Source organism: Perca flavescens, chromosome 14 (genome assembly GCF_004354835.1).
Source record: "Perca flavescens isolate YP-PL-M2 chromosome 14, PFLA_1.0, whole genome shotgun sequence".
Taxonomy (NCBI): domain Eukaryota; kingdom Metazoa; phylum Chordata; class Actinopteri; order Perciformes; family Percidae; genus Perca; species Perca flavescens.
In genome coordinates, this window is record NC_041344.1 from 20,773,120 (window position 1) to 20,787,387 (window position 14,268).

General features: G+C 39.3%; 2 protein-coding genes across 2 annotated transcripts; one reads left to right on the top strand and one right to left on the bottom strand.

Annotated features, from left to right (window-relative positions):
* Positions 1–9,999: 9,999 nt before the first annotated feature.
* On the bottom strand, positions 10,000–12,090 carry tfpi2 (tissue factor pathway inhibitor 2). Its single transcript, XM_028597801.1, has 5 exons — positions 11,903–12,090; positions 11,521–11,691; positions 11,138–11,317; positions 10,648–10,821; positions 10,000–10,425 (listed from the first exon to the last, which is right to left on the bottom strand). The coding sequence occupies exons 1-5, from the start codon at positions 12,021–12,023 to the stop codon at positions 10,343–10,345; spliced, it is 729 nt and encodes a 242-aa protein (XP_028453602.1). The 5' UTR covers positions 12,024–12,090; the 3' UTR covers positions 10,000–10,342.
* gngt1 (guanine nucleotide binding protein (G protein), gamma transducing activity polypeptide 1) lies at positions 11,812–14,145 on the top strand. Its single transcript, XM_028597803.1, has 4 exons — positions 11,812–12,153; positions 13,319–13,386; positions 13,521–13,619; positions 13,853–14,145. The coding sequence occupies exons 3-4, from the start codon at positions 13,524–13,526 to the stop codon at positions 13,976–13,978; spliced, it is 222 nt and encodes a 73-aa protein (XP_028453604.1). The 5' UTR covers positions 11,812–12,153; positions 13,319–13,386; positions 13,521–13,523; the 3' UTR covers positions 13,979–14,145.
* The last annotated feature ends 123 nt before the right edge of the window (positions 14,146–14,268 follow it).

Below are 14,268 nucleotides of genomic sequence, written 5' to 3' on the forward strand. Positions count from 1 at the left end.
GGCAGGGCACCGGTCTGTAGCCGTTATGAGCGGTGACAGTTTACTGCCCGGTAATCCAAGTGCGTCTAACTGCCTCCAGTTACGTGGACGAGCGTGAGGTGGTGGAGCTCCTCCTCGCCTTATCGCTCTGTGTGTGTGTGTGTGTGTGTGTGTGTGTGTGTGTGTGTGTGTGTGTGTGTGCGCGCGCGCGCAGTATGGACACTATTAAAAACACAAATATTAAAAAATTTGATTGAACTCAGTTTCTCAGTTTGTTTGTAAAAAAAGTCACCAGTGACCAAAGTGACCTTTTTGTACTCTGGGGGTTACCATATTGTTTTTATTTTACAGCCTACATATCTTGTTATCACTAATATAAACAGTATAACTAATGGTCAAATGATTTGTCACAAATCACATAATAGCCTACATTGTTTTGTTATCAAACTGATTATCTAATGACCATATTAAATCGGTATAACAGCAGTTGTGTCATGGCTGCCCACCAAGAGCCAGGGTCTGCCTGAGGTTTCTGCCTGTTAAAAGGAAGTTTTTCCTCGCCGCTGTCACACCAGATGCATGCTCTTGGGGGGAATTATTGGGTCTCTGTAAATTATAGAGGGTGGTTTTGACCTACTCTTTCTGTAAAGTGTCCTGATATAACTTCTGTTATGATTTGACACTATAAATAAAATTGAATTGAATTGAATTAAATCCCTCCATCCCACTTCTAACAGTTACACTATCCGATTGTATCAGTTGATACTTGCTGTCTCTCTGCAGATAACCTTAAAGACCCCCTTAAAACATATTTCAAGATATAAAATAACATGCTTGGAATTTTAACTTGTGTCTGATACAGGTTTATTTCCCACTAAAAAGTACAATTATTTCATTATATTATAGTATTATATATACAAACAACCAGATCTTGAAGCAGGATAAAAAATGGCTGCCTGGTCTTAAACGTTTTCAAATTACAGCACACTAAAATGTGTTACTGAAAACATTTTAGGCAAGAAATTTGCAATACAGTAACATGATTCATATTATTCTTAGTTTGACAGTTTGATCTGAGTTTTGTGAGCCTGGTGTGTTGTGCTGGACGCAGTATGTTAGTTTCGTTGGTAACTACATTCGGTAAGCATGACACTACTCTGTCAGTCATTGTCTTAAACCAGCCCCATGTGAATGTTGTGATTGGCCCGTCCAGGTTCTGGCCACCCGGAAATCTGTCTGAATGTGAGCGGGGCTAGACGGAACTGCCCCAGCAAATGAAACGTGTTTGCAGATTTGTCCAACCACACTCTATTCCACTGATCACCAGGTGGCGGTAACACGACAAGATATGCTGCAATGTTCCAGCAATGACATAAAAGAAGAAGACTGCAAGCTTGGAAACATGGATTTTAACAATGTTGGCTTTAAAATATTCAGCTGTTCAAATGTTTTATGAGGAAGGAAATGCACTAGACACGTTTCTTAGACCTCAAGGATACACACAATGAGTTTTGGTGAGTAACACTAAATGTAAACACAACTTTTGTTTAAAAGAAAACTCCACAGGACACCTTTAAAGGTAAACGTTTTTAGTTGTTCATTATCAAAATCAAAGTATTCCTGTTGCCTAGAAATTTTACATTTGAGTTTGCATGAACTGGGGTAGACGCTCCATATTCATGCGTCATCTTGAAATACGTAAGCCAGTAAGGGACAAACAGGACATACTGCTCCGCCTTTCACATTTTCGCTGTCACATGATAAACTCACAGGTGCTGCTAATGCTGCTAATGGGTATCGTAGCTTCCCGGCCCCAGCAAGTTTAAAAAAGGAAACATGGAGGACCACACGTATTCAAAATCTAAATTTCAGCAACAGGAGTCTTCTTCTTCGCCCAGAAAAAGAAAAAGGATATTGAAAAGAGCAAGAGACCGGAGTCATCAGAAAAAAAAAGCATGAAGGCTACCGTAGCTGTAATACGTACTTTGATTATTATAATCAGCGGTGGGTCCTCCAAAAACCATGGGACCATAAATCAGGCAACACAGGAAATTGTTACACATTTCTTAGATTTCTTAAATGACAATAATTGATAACTGAGAATTGGGACCTCAAACTCATCATGGATTATCTCATTACTGCTGTTTATGTTAACTAATATCAGCATGTGAATCGACCACCCATACTCTTTATTTACAGTATTTAACAAAGCTTTAGACTAAGATTTCCACTGGACAACTGATGAGTTGTAGTCAAATATCCAATTATCTTCTTTCTGCATATTTGAGATAGACTATTTAGTCCTGAAGTGGGGCTATTATTGATTTGTTTTAAAAAAAAGTGTTGTATGATGATGCAAATAAAAAAGTAAGATCACTGAGAGCATAAAGCACTCACCTAGCAGGTGATTTCCTTATTAGAGGCCTAGTAATTTGATGCCTGGTAGTTGCTATCTAGACAGCTGGTGGTGTATAAAACAGAACACATCTTTGGGAACCAACACCCTTGGGAGTACTTTAAAAACAGGAAGGGTTCCTAATTGTTGTCTTTTAGTTGCACAAACTTATCTTTACACTCAATTACAATACAATCAGCTGTCTGTCTCCAGTTCGTGGCAACACAAATTTAACACTCATTTCTCTCTCTTTCTCTCTCTCTCTCACACACACACACACACACACACACACACACACACACAGACACACAAGTCAGTACATGTTGCTGCATACTTATAGCACATTATAACAGTGGAAGACATGATGAGGCTGTCATTTCTAAAGCCAGGAGATCTGCAGACAAGCAGTGCTGTCTTCAAACCAGCAGAGAAGACAGAACATGCACCTGGGAGGAGAGGAGTGGACAAACACAATCTACTGAGAAATGTTAGTCATCTTCCCAAGCTAAAAACAACACTGCCCTTGTCAACTACATTGTACATTCATGTTACACGTGCACATAAGTCAATTAGATTGACCATAAATCATGCTATATAACGAAGAACGTGACTTTCTATTAGTAATGATATCTGGACAGGGAAATATAATACATTTTTTGGTTGTCACTGACAATTTGGTGCCCCCCACCCCAATATCCACACCTGGAAAAAAGTCATTCTGAACACCATAGTCGTATCATAAGACTGCCCTGGAAGATCCCCCCTCTTTGACTGTTCACATTTGAAGTCGTGCTGCACATGGTATTGCGGCTAGAGGACAGTTCCACAAGAATTACAAATCCTCTTCGCTGAATCCCCTCATTATGGTCAGTTGTGGTGATGATGGAAGGTGGGGGATAAATGAGGAAAATGGAACTGGAGGGACGCCTGTTTTGTGGGACATGCTGTGATGTGAATCTAGAGGATAATGATGCCAAAGAAAAGACCATGTGCGTTTGGTGCCAGTGTTGGCTGTGTATGTGCGCAGTCTGAATAAAAGCTTTAGTGCGGAACTGTTTTTGATAATTCAAGCCATTGCCAGATGAGTTGATACAAAGCTAATTAAGACTATCAACTCCACACAACTCTCTCTGTATTTCTGAGTATGGCTATGTTCAGAAGATTGTGCAGAAACTCCAGTAAAGATAATGACCTCTTCTAAAGAGTCCATCATTTTTTTTTAATCCTCCGTGTGGGGGTGGGGGTGGGGGTTGGGGCGCATGCGCGATTACGGCAGGCTTGTGTTATGTGGATGCTGTCACTACCACATCTATGGTCACTACCCGATGTGAGTCGAGTGCAGATGTGAGTTGCGCATGCTCAGATTTAAACGGTTTACGGCATAACGTGTCATACTGAAATTTATGAAATCCATAAATTAAACTTTTCTCATTACAAACAATAACAGAAGATGGAAATCATTTTAAAAACATTTTAGCTATCTATGATTGTTTCATTGCTAACGTTAGCTCAAAACGCCATTCAAGTGACAGCCTTTGTTTTGTTTCATTGCTAACTTGTAGCCAGCAGTGAACGAATTTCGTTATGTAGGTCCATTTTTATTGTATTGACATTACAGAAGTCTCTCATTAGCAGGTTACTTGTCGCAAAGTGACGCATGCACAACTCACAGCTGCAGTCGACTCACATTGGGTAGTGACAGATGCAACAACAGTGGTGTTGTCATAACTTAGAATTCCTAAGTTAGGGGGCGACAGAACCTACGCACTACAGCTTTAATAGGACGTTATTGCATCACATTCTGGCATGAAGGGATGTGATTATAATTACTTTTTAATCTTGAAGAACTTAGTAACGAATGAGGCTGGAATGATTGTTAGCGTTGTTTCCATTGATTTTGTACAAACAGTCTTTTATCGGATGATGAATGAATGCGTAATGTCATCAGGTGGCGCTTTTCGGAGTTTTATTCTTGACTGACTGTGGGTTCACTGCATTTGTTTGTCTGTGACATTTCATTCATAAATGTCGTCTTTTAATGTGGCAGTGAATCAGGAAATGTGCCCATATCCCAGTACAATCACCATGGTTTGCTGGCTTCTTCAGTTTCAATGGAGTAGCTCCAGGATTTTTCTCTAAATTACATTACCCCTTTAGTCTCTCTCTGCTGCTCAGCTTTAGGAAAGATTGAGCTGTACAATGTTATTGAAGCCACATTCATGCATTCTATTTCAGGGTAATTTCTTAAAAAATTAAAGCTGCTATAATTAATATTTCTATATTAACAATGTGACAAATGACTGATTTGGTTCACTTTCACTGCTTTAAATTCAATTTCCAGCCATGAAAGGCAGCTGTTTTCAGCAATCATTAAGCCACTGTACACTACTGCACCAAACAGCAGACAGACAAAGTTAGCAACCAGCTGTTGAACACTGTGGAGCATGTAGCCACTATAGTGCCACTATATTTCCTCATGGAGAACTAAACAGACCTAGGAGAAGTGTGAATATTGTACTCTACATTCAACAAATGGCCAGATGGCCAGGAATGATAATGTTGCTCTGTACCTGCTTGATGTGTAACTGAGCAATTGTTTGCCAACAAGTTTGCCATTTCAACTTTATGAGGTGGTAATATGTCAGTGTTGTGTTTAAAAATTATTTCTGCTGCACACAAGTAGCTCAGGTTTAAGAGAGCTATAGGTTAACTGATACTTTGTTGCCAGTTTGTGTCTTGTGTGTGGATTATATTGTTTAATATCCTTCTCTTTAGGTTTTGTTTCAAAGTTTTTAGTATAGATACGGATGATTGATTGATTGATTGATTGATTGATTGATTGATTGATTGATTGATTGATTGATTGATTGATTGATTGATTGATGTGACACCAGACAGAGGCAGTGATATTCTTACTGGCAACACTGTAGTTTTTGGAACATATCCAAGTTAGTGTCTTAGCCTCTGCCAATGCCAAACAGGTTATTCTGCCATTGACTCATTTGGTGTTTGGTGGCTTGGATGATTCTACCTGCGGCAGTTGGATCGTAGGGTCAAAGTGTGGAGAAGACGCAGAGAACACTATGCCGATTGCTGCACCGATAGAGTAACACCTTTTGGTGGAGACAGTGTGATGTTGTGGGGCGGCATCTCCCTCACTGGAAAAATGAGGCTGGTCATCATTGGAGGCAATCTGAATGCAGAGAGATATAGAGATGAGATTCTGCAACCAGTGGCAATCCCATATCTCCACAGTCTGGGACCAAACTCTATCCTCCAAGATGACAAGGTTCGCCCCCACAGGGCGGGGTTTACCAGAGACTACCTCCAGAATGTGGGAGTGGAGAGGATAGAATGGCTTGCCAGCAGTACTGACATCAACCCCATTGAACCCTTGTGGGAACAGCTTGGGCGTGCTGTTCGTTCCAGAGTGATCAACACAACCACGTTGGCTGACTTGCGACAAATACTGGTTGAAGAATGGGATGCCAACCCACAATAGTGTGTGACCAGGCTGGTGACCAGCATGAGGAGGAGGTGCCAGGCTGTTGTGGCTGTGTATGGCTCTTCCACACACTACTGATGCTCCTGTTTGTGAAATGAATAAATTGTTAAATTGCCAATATGTCTTGTTTCTTCAAACATCAATCATCCAATCCACCAAAAACCAAACAAATCAATGGCAGAATAACCTGTTTGGCATTGGCAGAGAAGATTTGGCAAATTTTTCTTGGGCGCAACCCACATACTCAGCACTGCTGCTCATCCCACAAATGAATGTTCCTTACAAATGGGGCACCATTTGAAAGGGAACTAAACAGACTTTACAACGGTATAAGATTTATTGCCAAAAAGCATTTTTACCACAGAGAAATAATCTACCAAACACAAATTTCCTTAATTTTTGTGCTAAGTTTATATCCAGTTTAGTTTGCAGCAGGTATTGCAAAATACAGATTTGAATACAACAGGCTCATTCAGGGAATGTTCACCCCCCCTGTTCAACCTTTTCGTGGGCAGCAAGTGGTGGGTCAGCTTTTCTAATTCTAATATATATTAAAAACCTATTATTAAGCTGCAAATTCAATTGTGCCAGTGTGTCACAGGGCAGAGCCTGCAGAGAACTGCTGAACGGGGAGCTTGATATAAAGTCTTTAACCTCTGTGAAGCTGGTAATTGAAGCATACAGGCAAAAAAAGAAGTAGAGGAAGGAGCTCCAGCTCTGATTGATCTTTATGTTTTATTTATTTTATTTCAGCGCTTTTCAAGTATGTCTCAAAAAAAAGAAAAAGAAATCATCATCTGGCCTAGGGAAAAATAGGCATCTTTTTTTGTTTGTTCCGCTCAAATCACTTTTAATCCTTCTAACTTGGATGGAAAGGGATTCTGGCACATTTGCAGGAGGGTGAATGGCGGATGAAGGGCGGATATATTTTTAAATTACCTGCGTCATGTAGTTCTACTGGAACATACAGAAAGTTAGTTTTATAAGTCTTACCTACTGCACCTTTAACCCACATTTAAATTCATGGATGCTCACACATTTGAAATTACATTAGGACTTTAGAAGCGGGAAGGTGTTGTAATGACTATTAGTGAGCCTCTACAACTTGCACGTGCACAGCCAACACACACAAATGAATCTCTTTCTGTTGGCATTAATCTGGGAATCAATTGACAATCTGTGAAGGTTTCCAAAACATCTCAGAAGCAGAAGTATGGAGTCTGACTCGTTTAATTAAATAACAGCTACGTGTATTTGGCGGCCAGATGGACAGTGAAGAACGGCCCAGATTCACAACACCAGATGCATCAGGTGTGTAAGGGGAAGGGCTGAGGCAGACCTGACAGAGGGTGATGGATTTTGGGGAAACTCTGATGCCATGTCGGAGCATGACATGTTTGGTCTACAGTTTAAAAAGACCAAACTCTAAAAATGTGCATGCAGTGTGTTACCCCTTTTGCCAGAGTTCAATTTATGTCAGCAGGTTCAGCCATACCACACACTTATAATGCTATGATTTAATGCAGCTTTAAATTAATTTAAGATTTTCTTTTTAATTGTGAAGGACTCATAAAACATAGAAAGGCATATTTACATCTAATGAAGTTTGTTTCTATTCAGCACCAGCATTTATAGTGCTCACATTCTGTTTCATAAGCTAAGGAGTTTTCATGAGCAACAACAAAGTTAGCCATCAATCTATAGACAGGGTTGTTTTCTTTGCTGATAATATCACAAATAGCAAAAATGGATTTCCTGTTTCTGGCCTTGGGGACACACATTGGACAAGATTGATTTGTCTAAAGCAAAAGCATTACTAAATCATCTTAGGAGTTCGTTTTCCTTGAGGAACTGTGTCTTTAAAATATTCAATCACTGCTCAACCATCTTAAAAATGTCAGATTTCTTAGATTAAAAACACAAGATGAGTTGGTTCTGTGCCAAAAAAGAGAGAGGAAACTTGTAAACCATGTAGCTGGATCTCCACCCGGTGGTTTGTGAGAGCACTCTGAAGGCAGTGTTCAATTCAGCAAACCACATCCACCCCCAGAAACAGATTTTAGTAGAATAAATGCTGCTGACTCAACACCTGAGCTTCATGGTGTGGGTTGCTCCAATATTCTGAAACATATAGTGACTACAGGTGGCTGCAAAATCTGTTGTATGTGCAGTTTACTAGTTTAATTACTGTGAAGAAGTCAGAACTATAGCTAATTTATTTCCAGATTGATATTATACAAAAGTTTTGTTGTTGTATTTACAAATAGATTGAGGATATTTTAACATACTTGTACCCCAAAATAGAATTGTAAACGTTGCTTTTTGGGGTTGTTGTTGTTGTGAATGTGTGTATGTGTGAAAATGTGTGAATCTGTGGGTTGTTGTTGTGAATGTGTCTATGTGTCAAAATGTGTGAATCTGCCACCAGGGGGCGTCTAAGATACATAATAGTACACAGACATTATACACGTACTTACTTTGAAATCAGTATTTTAATTTGATAACTTAAAAATCACAAAACAATATTACTGTCTGACAAACGATCAAAGCATCCTACACTTTGTTTTAAATGTGAAGCATGCTTCAATGTAAACGTCGATTAATCACCATTGAGAATGGGAGACAAAATGACCCCGCCTAATGCACTGTAGCTAATGAAATAAATGGAGCAGGATCAATTCATCTCAAGCCCTCTGAACTACACCAGATCTTTTGCAGCCGGTGTTACACAGCCACCCATTAATGCCTCAAGACAGAGCTTTGTATAATTAAATGTTAACCAGCTGTATCCATTTGTACCATCTTACACATTTGCCATGTAGGTGTTCTAAATAACCCGTAAGAATATGTTCCTGCAAGGTGTAATTGAACTCAAAACAAAAGATTTGTTACGACATTTGTCAGTTTTAGTGTCAGCTGCAACAGAAACATATATCGTAAAATATGCTTCACTGTATGATGCTTATTTTTTAACGCACCACCACTGACCTGTAGCGGATGACATTGCACACGCCTCTCTCCCCTTTCTGCTTTCTACGCCTCTGAAACATACTATTACTTATATTTTTTCGATTGAAAAGTCCAGGCAGGGAAGAAAAGTTTACTAAAAGAAACAGGAAGTGAAATAAATCTTAACCTCAATTACCCAAAACCACCAGTAGTGATGATTTCAAGATTATGTGGCTTTTGAGAAGCTGAGTACAGACTGTTAGGATGACATCCTAACTCATATCGCTATGGAGTAGATGATTTAGCTTTGGTTCTTAATAGCAAGGGGGCTATAGCCAGATGTATTACCATTTATTGCTATGTATAGCCCAGCGAGATGGGTGAGCAATTTCCTTTGATATCTTCTATAAATATTTATTGTCGTGGAAAATGGCAGAGCGCCTTATACAGTAGGAGATGGAACTAAGCAGAGATTTAGGACAGTCAAAACACAGAATACTTTAAATTGGTAGCATCTTTCCCTTAATGGGTTTACAAAGCAATTAGATTTTTCTTGTAATACATAAAGTATATTATCTCAGAAAACTGATATTATTGATCAAAGAAAAGGGAAAATCTTATCCAATGATATTTGTGCATACATTATCTTACCATGCTTTGTGCATGGATGCATTCTGGTTTGTAGTTATAATTGTAGTGTATATGTAAATATAATGACATCATAATTGCTGAAGCTTGGAAGCTCATTATTCACATTTTGTAAACCTCTCCTTGAAACATGCAGAAACGTAATGAACCTGCCACAGTCACGTTTGCTGCGCCGTAATTGCTTCCTTCCTGATTCAAGGCTATGCTGAAGCAACGAGATAGGCTTGAGTGCCTTGCAAAGTATTACCAGATAAGGAGGGAAGACAGCAGCATTAGTAAGGAATGGAAGAGGCCTCAAGATAAAGTGAAAGTGACTGTGAGAAATTGAAGGAAACAGCCAAGCCTTTTTTTTTGTTTTTTTCCTGCAGTGTTGTTGTGCTTTGGTAAAACTAATAAAGGCACTCTTGAAGGATATATGCAGTGGTTAAAAAAGTTGTAAGAAACACATTTTTAATTAGTTGATTATTCAAATAACACACAATGCAGTCATTTACCGACAACAGCAACATAAAAGCACAGAAAATGGCACACAAAATTCTGTATATTTTATTAAAAATGTGCTTGTAAACAGCAAATAAAAAAGTTCACTATCATAATGTATTACTTATAGAAAGCATACATACAGTATCAAAACACACAATCAAGAACATTAGTGCAGTAGTAACAAACTTCATGGACAGCATACAGTAAAATCACATTTGAAATTGCTTATAAAGCATTACAAATACATTAGAAATGTATGTGCCACTATAACTCTTCCAGTAACAACAAAGAAAAGCTGGTCAGCATTTTGGCATATAACAGTTTATTAAATGTTAGTTTCCATTAAGGGCTTGTCAGAGTGAGAATCCCTGAGTGTCAGACGTCTACCCCTGCAAGAAAGCGATGTGATTATTTTTATTCTGTCTCATACGACGACCTTTTCCATGGCGTGTGAGTTTTTTCCCTCCTGGAACAAAAAAAAAAGGGTATAACAACTGATTAGTATGATAACCTATATGTCTATACTCATAAGTAAGCAAATATAACTGTCGAGAGTCAGATTTTCCTTGGTTTCCTTTGATAATGTAGTTAGCAGAGCATAATTATTCTCTTTAAATGATAATCTTCAGTTACAGGCTTCATTGTGGACAGTGAGACGTTCACCACATGCATTCCCCCCCTCACACACCTTTAGCACACACGTCCATGCAGTTTTGCTTCGAGACAAAGTTGTTGCTGCTCCCTCCACAGCCTGAGTAGATGAACTCCTCGCACATCTTGGTGGCTGTGTTGTAGTAATACCGAGGAATGGAGGCTGAACACCTCCCTTTGTCCAGAGGGTCCAGGCAGAGCACAGGAACAGCTGAAAAATAAGAGACAAAGCACAATTAGAGGATGTCATCAGTCACTTGAAGAGGAGAACCGCCTGAGTCTTTGATTGCTTTTTAGCATTATTTCCACACATACTGAAAGTGTGAAGTTCTCTCAGTAGTACGTCTAAATTGCAGCTGAAATGCTTGTTTGTTTCTTCTTTCTTAACGACATAATTCAAACTTCTGGAATGAAATCATCTCTGGTATCTCAGTGTATCGCCACACTGTCTCACGCAGAGATGCCAGTGAGCATCACTTCAGGATGACTCAGTGGCAGCAGGTCAGAGTAAAAAAGTTTATACTTACTTTTTCGTGGACTGCAGTACTCCTTACAAGAGTTGAGGTCTTGGAAGCGATTGGAATTGCCATTGCAACCACCGTAATGAAAGAGCTCACACTGCATGGTGGTCATGTTGAAGAAGTAGCTGCGAATTAGGGCCCGGCAGGGTCCCTCCTCTTTAGGAAACCTGCAGAGTTGAGGAACCTCTGGGGAAAACAATGACAAGATTTAAGGTTTGGATTAGATCAAGTGGCATCCTTACCTCTAATTATGTTACACAGAAAGAACTCACAATAACAAGTCTAATCAAATAGAGCCTACATTTATGATTTTCTTAGTAGTCAAAGTAGGCTACATACATACAGAATACAAAGAGTTAAACCACACCTTCCTCATGTTGAGAACTTACTTGGGATTCTGAAACATATTTTCTGGCACTCCTGATAACTCTTGAAGTTATTGGCATTCCCTCGGCACCCACCATAGTAAAAAGTTTCGCACTTTTGGGTAATAGTGTTGTAGTGGTAGCGCTCAATTTCTGCCCTGCAAGGTCCCTCGTCCACTTGAAGGAGACACATGCCTGAAAGCAGCAAAGATATTGTTACTCAAACACGAAACCACCATAGAAAAAAAGGGTAAAAAGCTTTAAATATTGCTGCGCGTAACACCGATCTATTGCAAACTTGTCTAACGCAGGAGGTCATGTGATGGCCAACAACAAAGACTTGTAAGTGCTCTTAAAGAGTTCGGTAAAATACTGAAGAAACGACGAAAACATGATGTCTGGTTACCATTAGGTGACAACGCCAACGCGTTGTAAAACGAGGAGAAAAGTGTAAACAGCGCTAATATGCAAAACTCCATTGTGCCAATTTTTGCTCCAACACCAGTCTTTTCCGCTTTGCCGACCATCCCAGCCACATCCAGCTTTATAGTGAAGTGTTTCCCAGGGGAACTTTAGGGGCGGAGATGTAATGACTCATGACCATACTACAGTGCAACCAGATTGGAGTGGTGATGAATTCATTAATGACATCACAAGGTTCGTTATTACGTTGTAATATTGCGTTATGCGACTGTTACTGTAATGTAGTGACTAAGGGCATATTCAACCCAACTGAAATATCAAGGGAGAAAGTTACCTTCTCTCTGCTTCCACTGAGAATGATGTACAGAGATTGAGTAACCCCACAGCATCTTTGTAATTTCAGACAGTCTTGTGAAACACTAACATTGCAAATTTTTTACTTGTCTGATCCATCCTGCCAAGTTCCCATCACATACCCGGCTCACTGCAGCTGACACACACACACACACACACACACACACACACACACACACACACACACACACACACTTCACTCAAAGCCTAAAAGCACTGTGCTACATTTCTAGCTTTGCAATCTATGTTGTCTTTTATTTGCTTAATAATTGCAGCTGCCTTCAACGTTCTTCCAGGGGAACAGTGATGTCTTGCACCAAATGCTCAAGGCCCCTATTAGACTTGAAAGCACATTCTAAAAACTTGAGTAAAAATGGACAATAAAATAAAGCTTTTTGTTTTTACATATCTGCATAGTTCTATCGCACTGGTTAGTTGCAGCTAAAGTATTCTGCACCTTCTGCGTGGAATAGCCTATAATGTTGTTGCAGACTGATTCATTACTGTAATGGCTTTTAAATCCAAAATTAACGAATTAGAGGCAGGATTTATTTAAATGTACCTGTTTCAAACTGACTCTTGTAAATTTCTCCTTTGAAATGTGAGGCCTCCCTTGATGAAAAGATTCTTAATCTCAATGATAAAGCTTACATAAAAAAATAGTAAATTGTTAAGGCTGTTATTAGAAAACTGCCGTGCAGTCCTGTTTAGAACAATGATGTGTCTCCATCTTGACAGGTGGAGGCTAAATACAGATTAGCCGTTTTATCAAAGTGACCTGATACATGAAGTACCACCCCTTAACCCATTTCTGAATGTAAGAAAAAGCAAAGTCAAAACAACACAAATCCAAATTGAATCTGCAATATACATTAAATACAGCTCCTTGTTTTACACATATTCAAAAAGAACCCAAACAGACACCTTTGTGACTCACCATCCGCTTTGATAGCATACTTCAGATACTGGCTTGATCATACAGTGGGCCCTTGTTTTAATCAGATTAGCGGATTAGGATTGTTTATGCACTTACTTTATAACCCAGATTGAGGGAGAGGAGAGGGATTCTTCAGCAGGATTTCAGGGGTGTAGGACTGCACCCTTTAAGCAACCGTAAGTACATTTCTATTCTTTCAGTTGAGTTTTGTGGAGTGTAATTTACAATCCTTTGAGATTAATTTTATCTGTCATATGAAGAGGCAATGACGATTTAGCAAAAAATTATGAATGTTTCCTTTTTTTGACAGAGAATGCCTGTTATCAACATGGATGACCTGACGGACAAGGACAAGGCTTTGATGGAGTTAAACCAAAAAAAACTTGAAGTGAAACTTGAGAGGTGGTTGGTAAGTTTCTTTGCACAGAAGTGATGAATATGTCAGTGTCTTTATTGTTTTCAAAGGTACCAAAGATATTAGGTTTCAAACGTTTCTCCTTGACAAGCAAAACATAATAATTGTCAACCTGTTAGAATGTAATTGTATAAAGTACCCTTAATGCTACCAGGAGCAGCATTTCAAACTGAAAAAAACATTTCTGGATAAGACTGTCTCCCAACACCTTTGTCTGATCACTTTAGACATCTAAATGCTGTGAGGAAATCAAGGACTATATTCAGGCTCGAGAGGAAGAAGACACCCTCGTCAAAGGCATTTCAGAGGAGAAGAACCCCTTCAAGGAGAAAGGTGGCTGTGTCATCTGCTAGACTCGACCTGAGGAGCTCTTCATATCTCAGATTAGCACCCAAGGACATTCTCCCTCTCCACATAAAATGGAGATGCAGACTAGGGGACATACAGTAATAAAGAAAAAAATATTCACAAGTATCCATGTAAACAATTCCCCATCTTCTGGACAGATTTGTAGGCTTATAATCTTTTTCTTTGAAATGATTCATAAATAAGAGTTGTATTCGGCGAGGGTTATATGCTTCTCTCTCATGCGTTGTATATGGTCTGAGCAAATGGGCCCATGTTCTATTTCATACACAGAAGC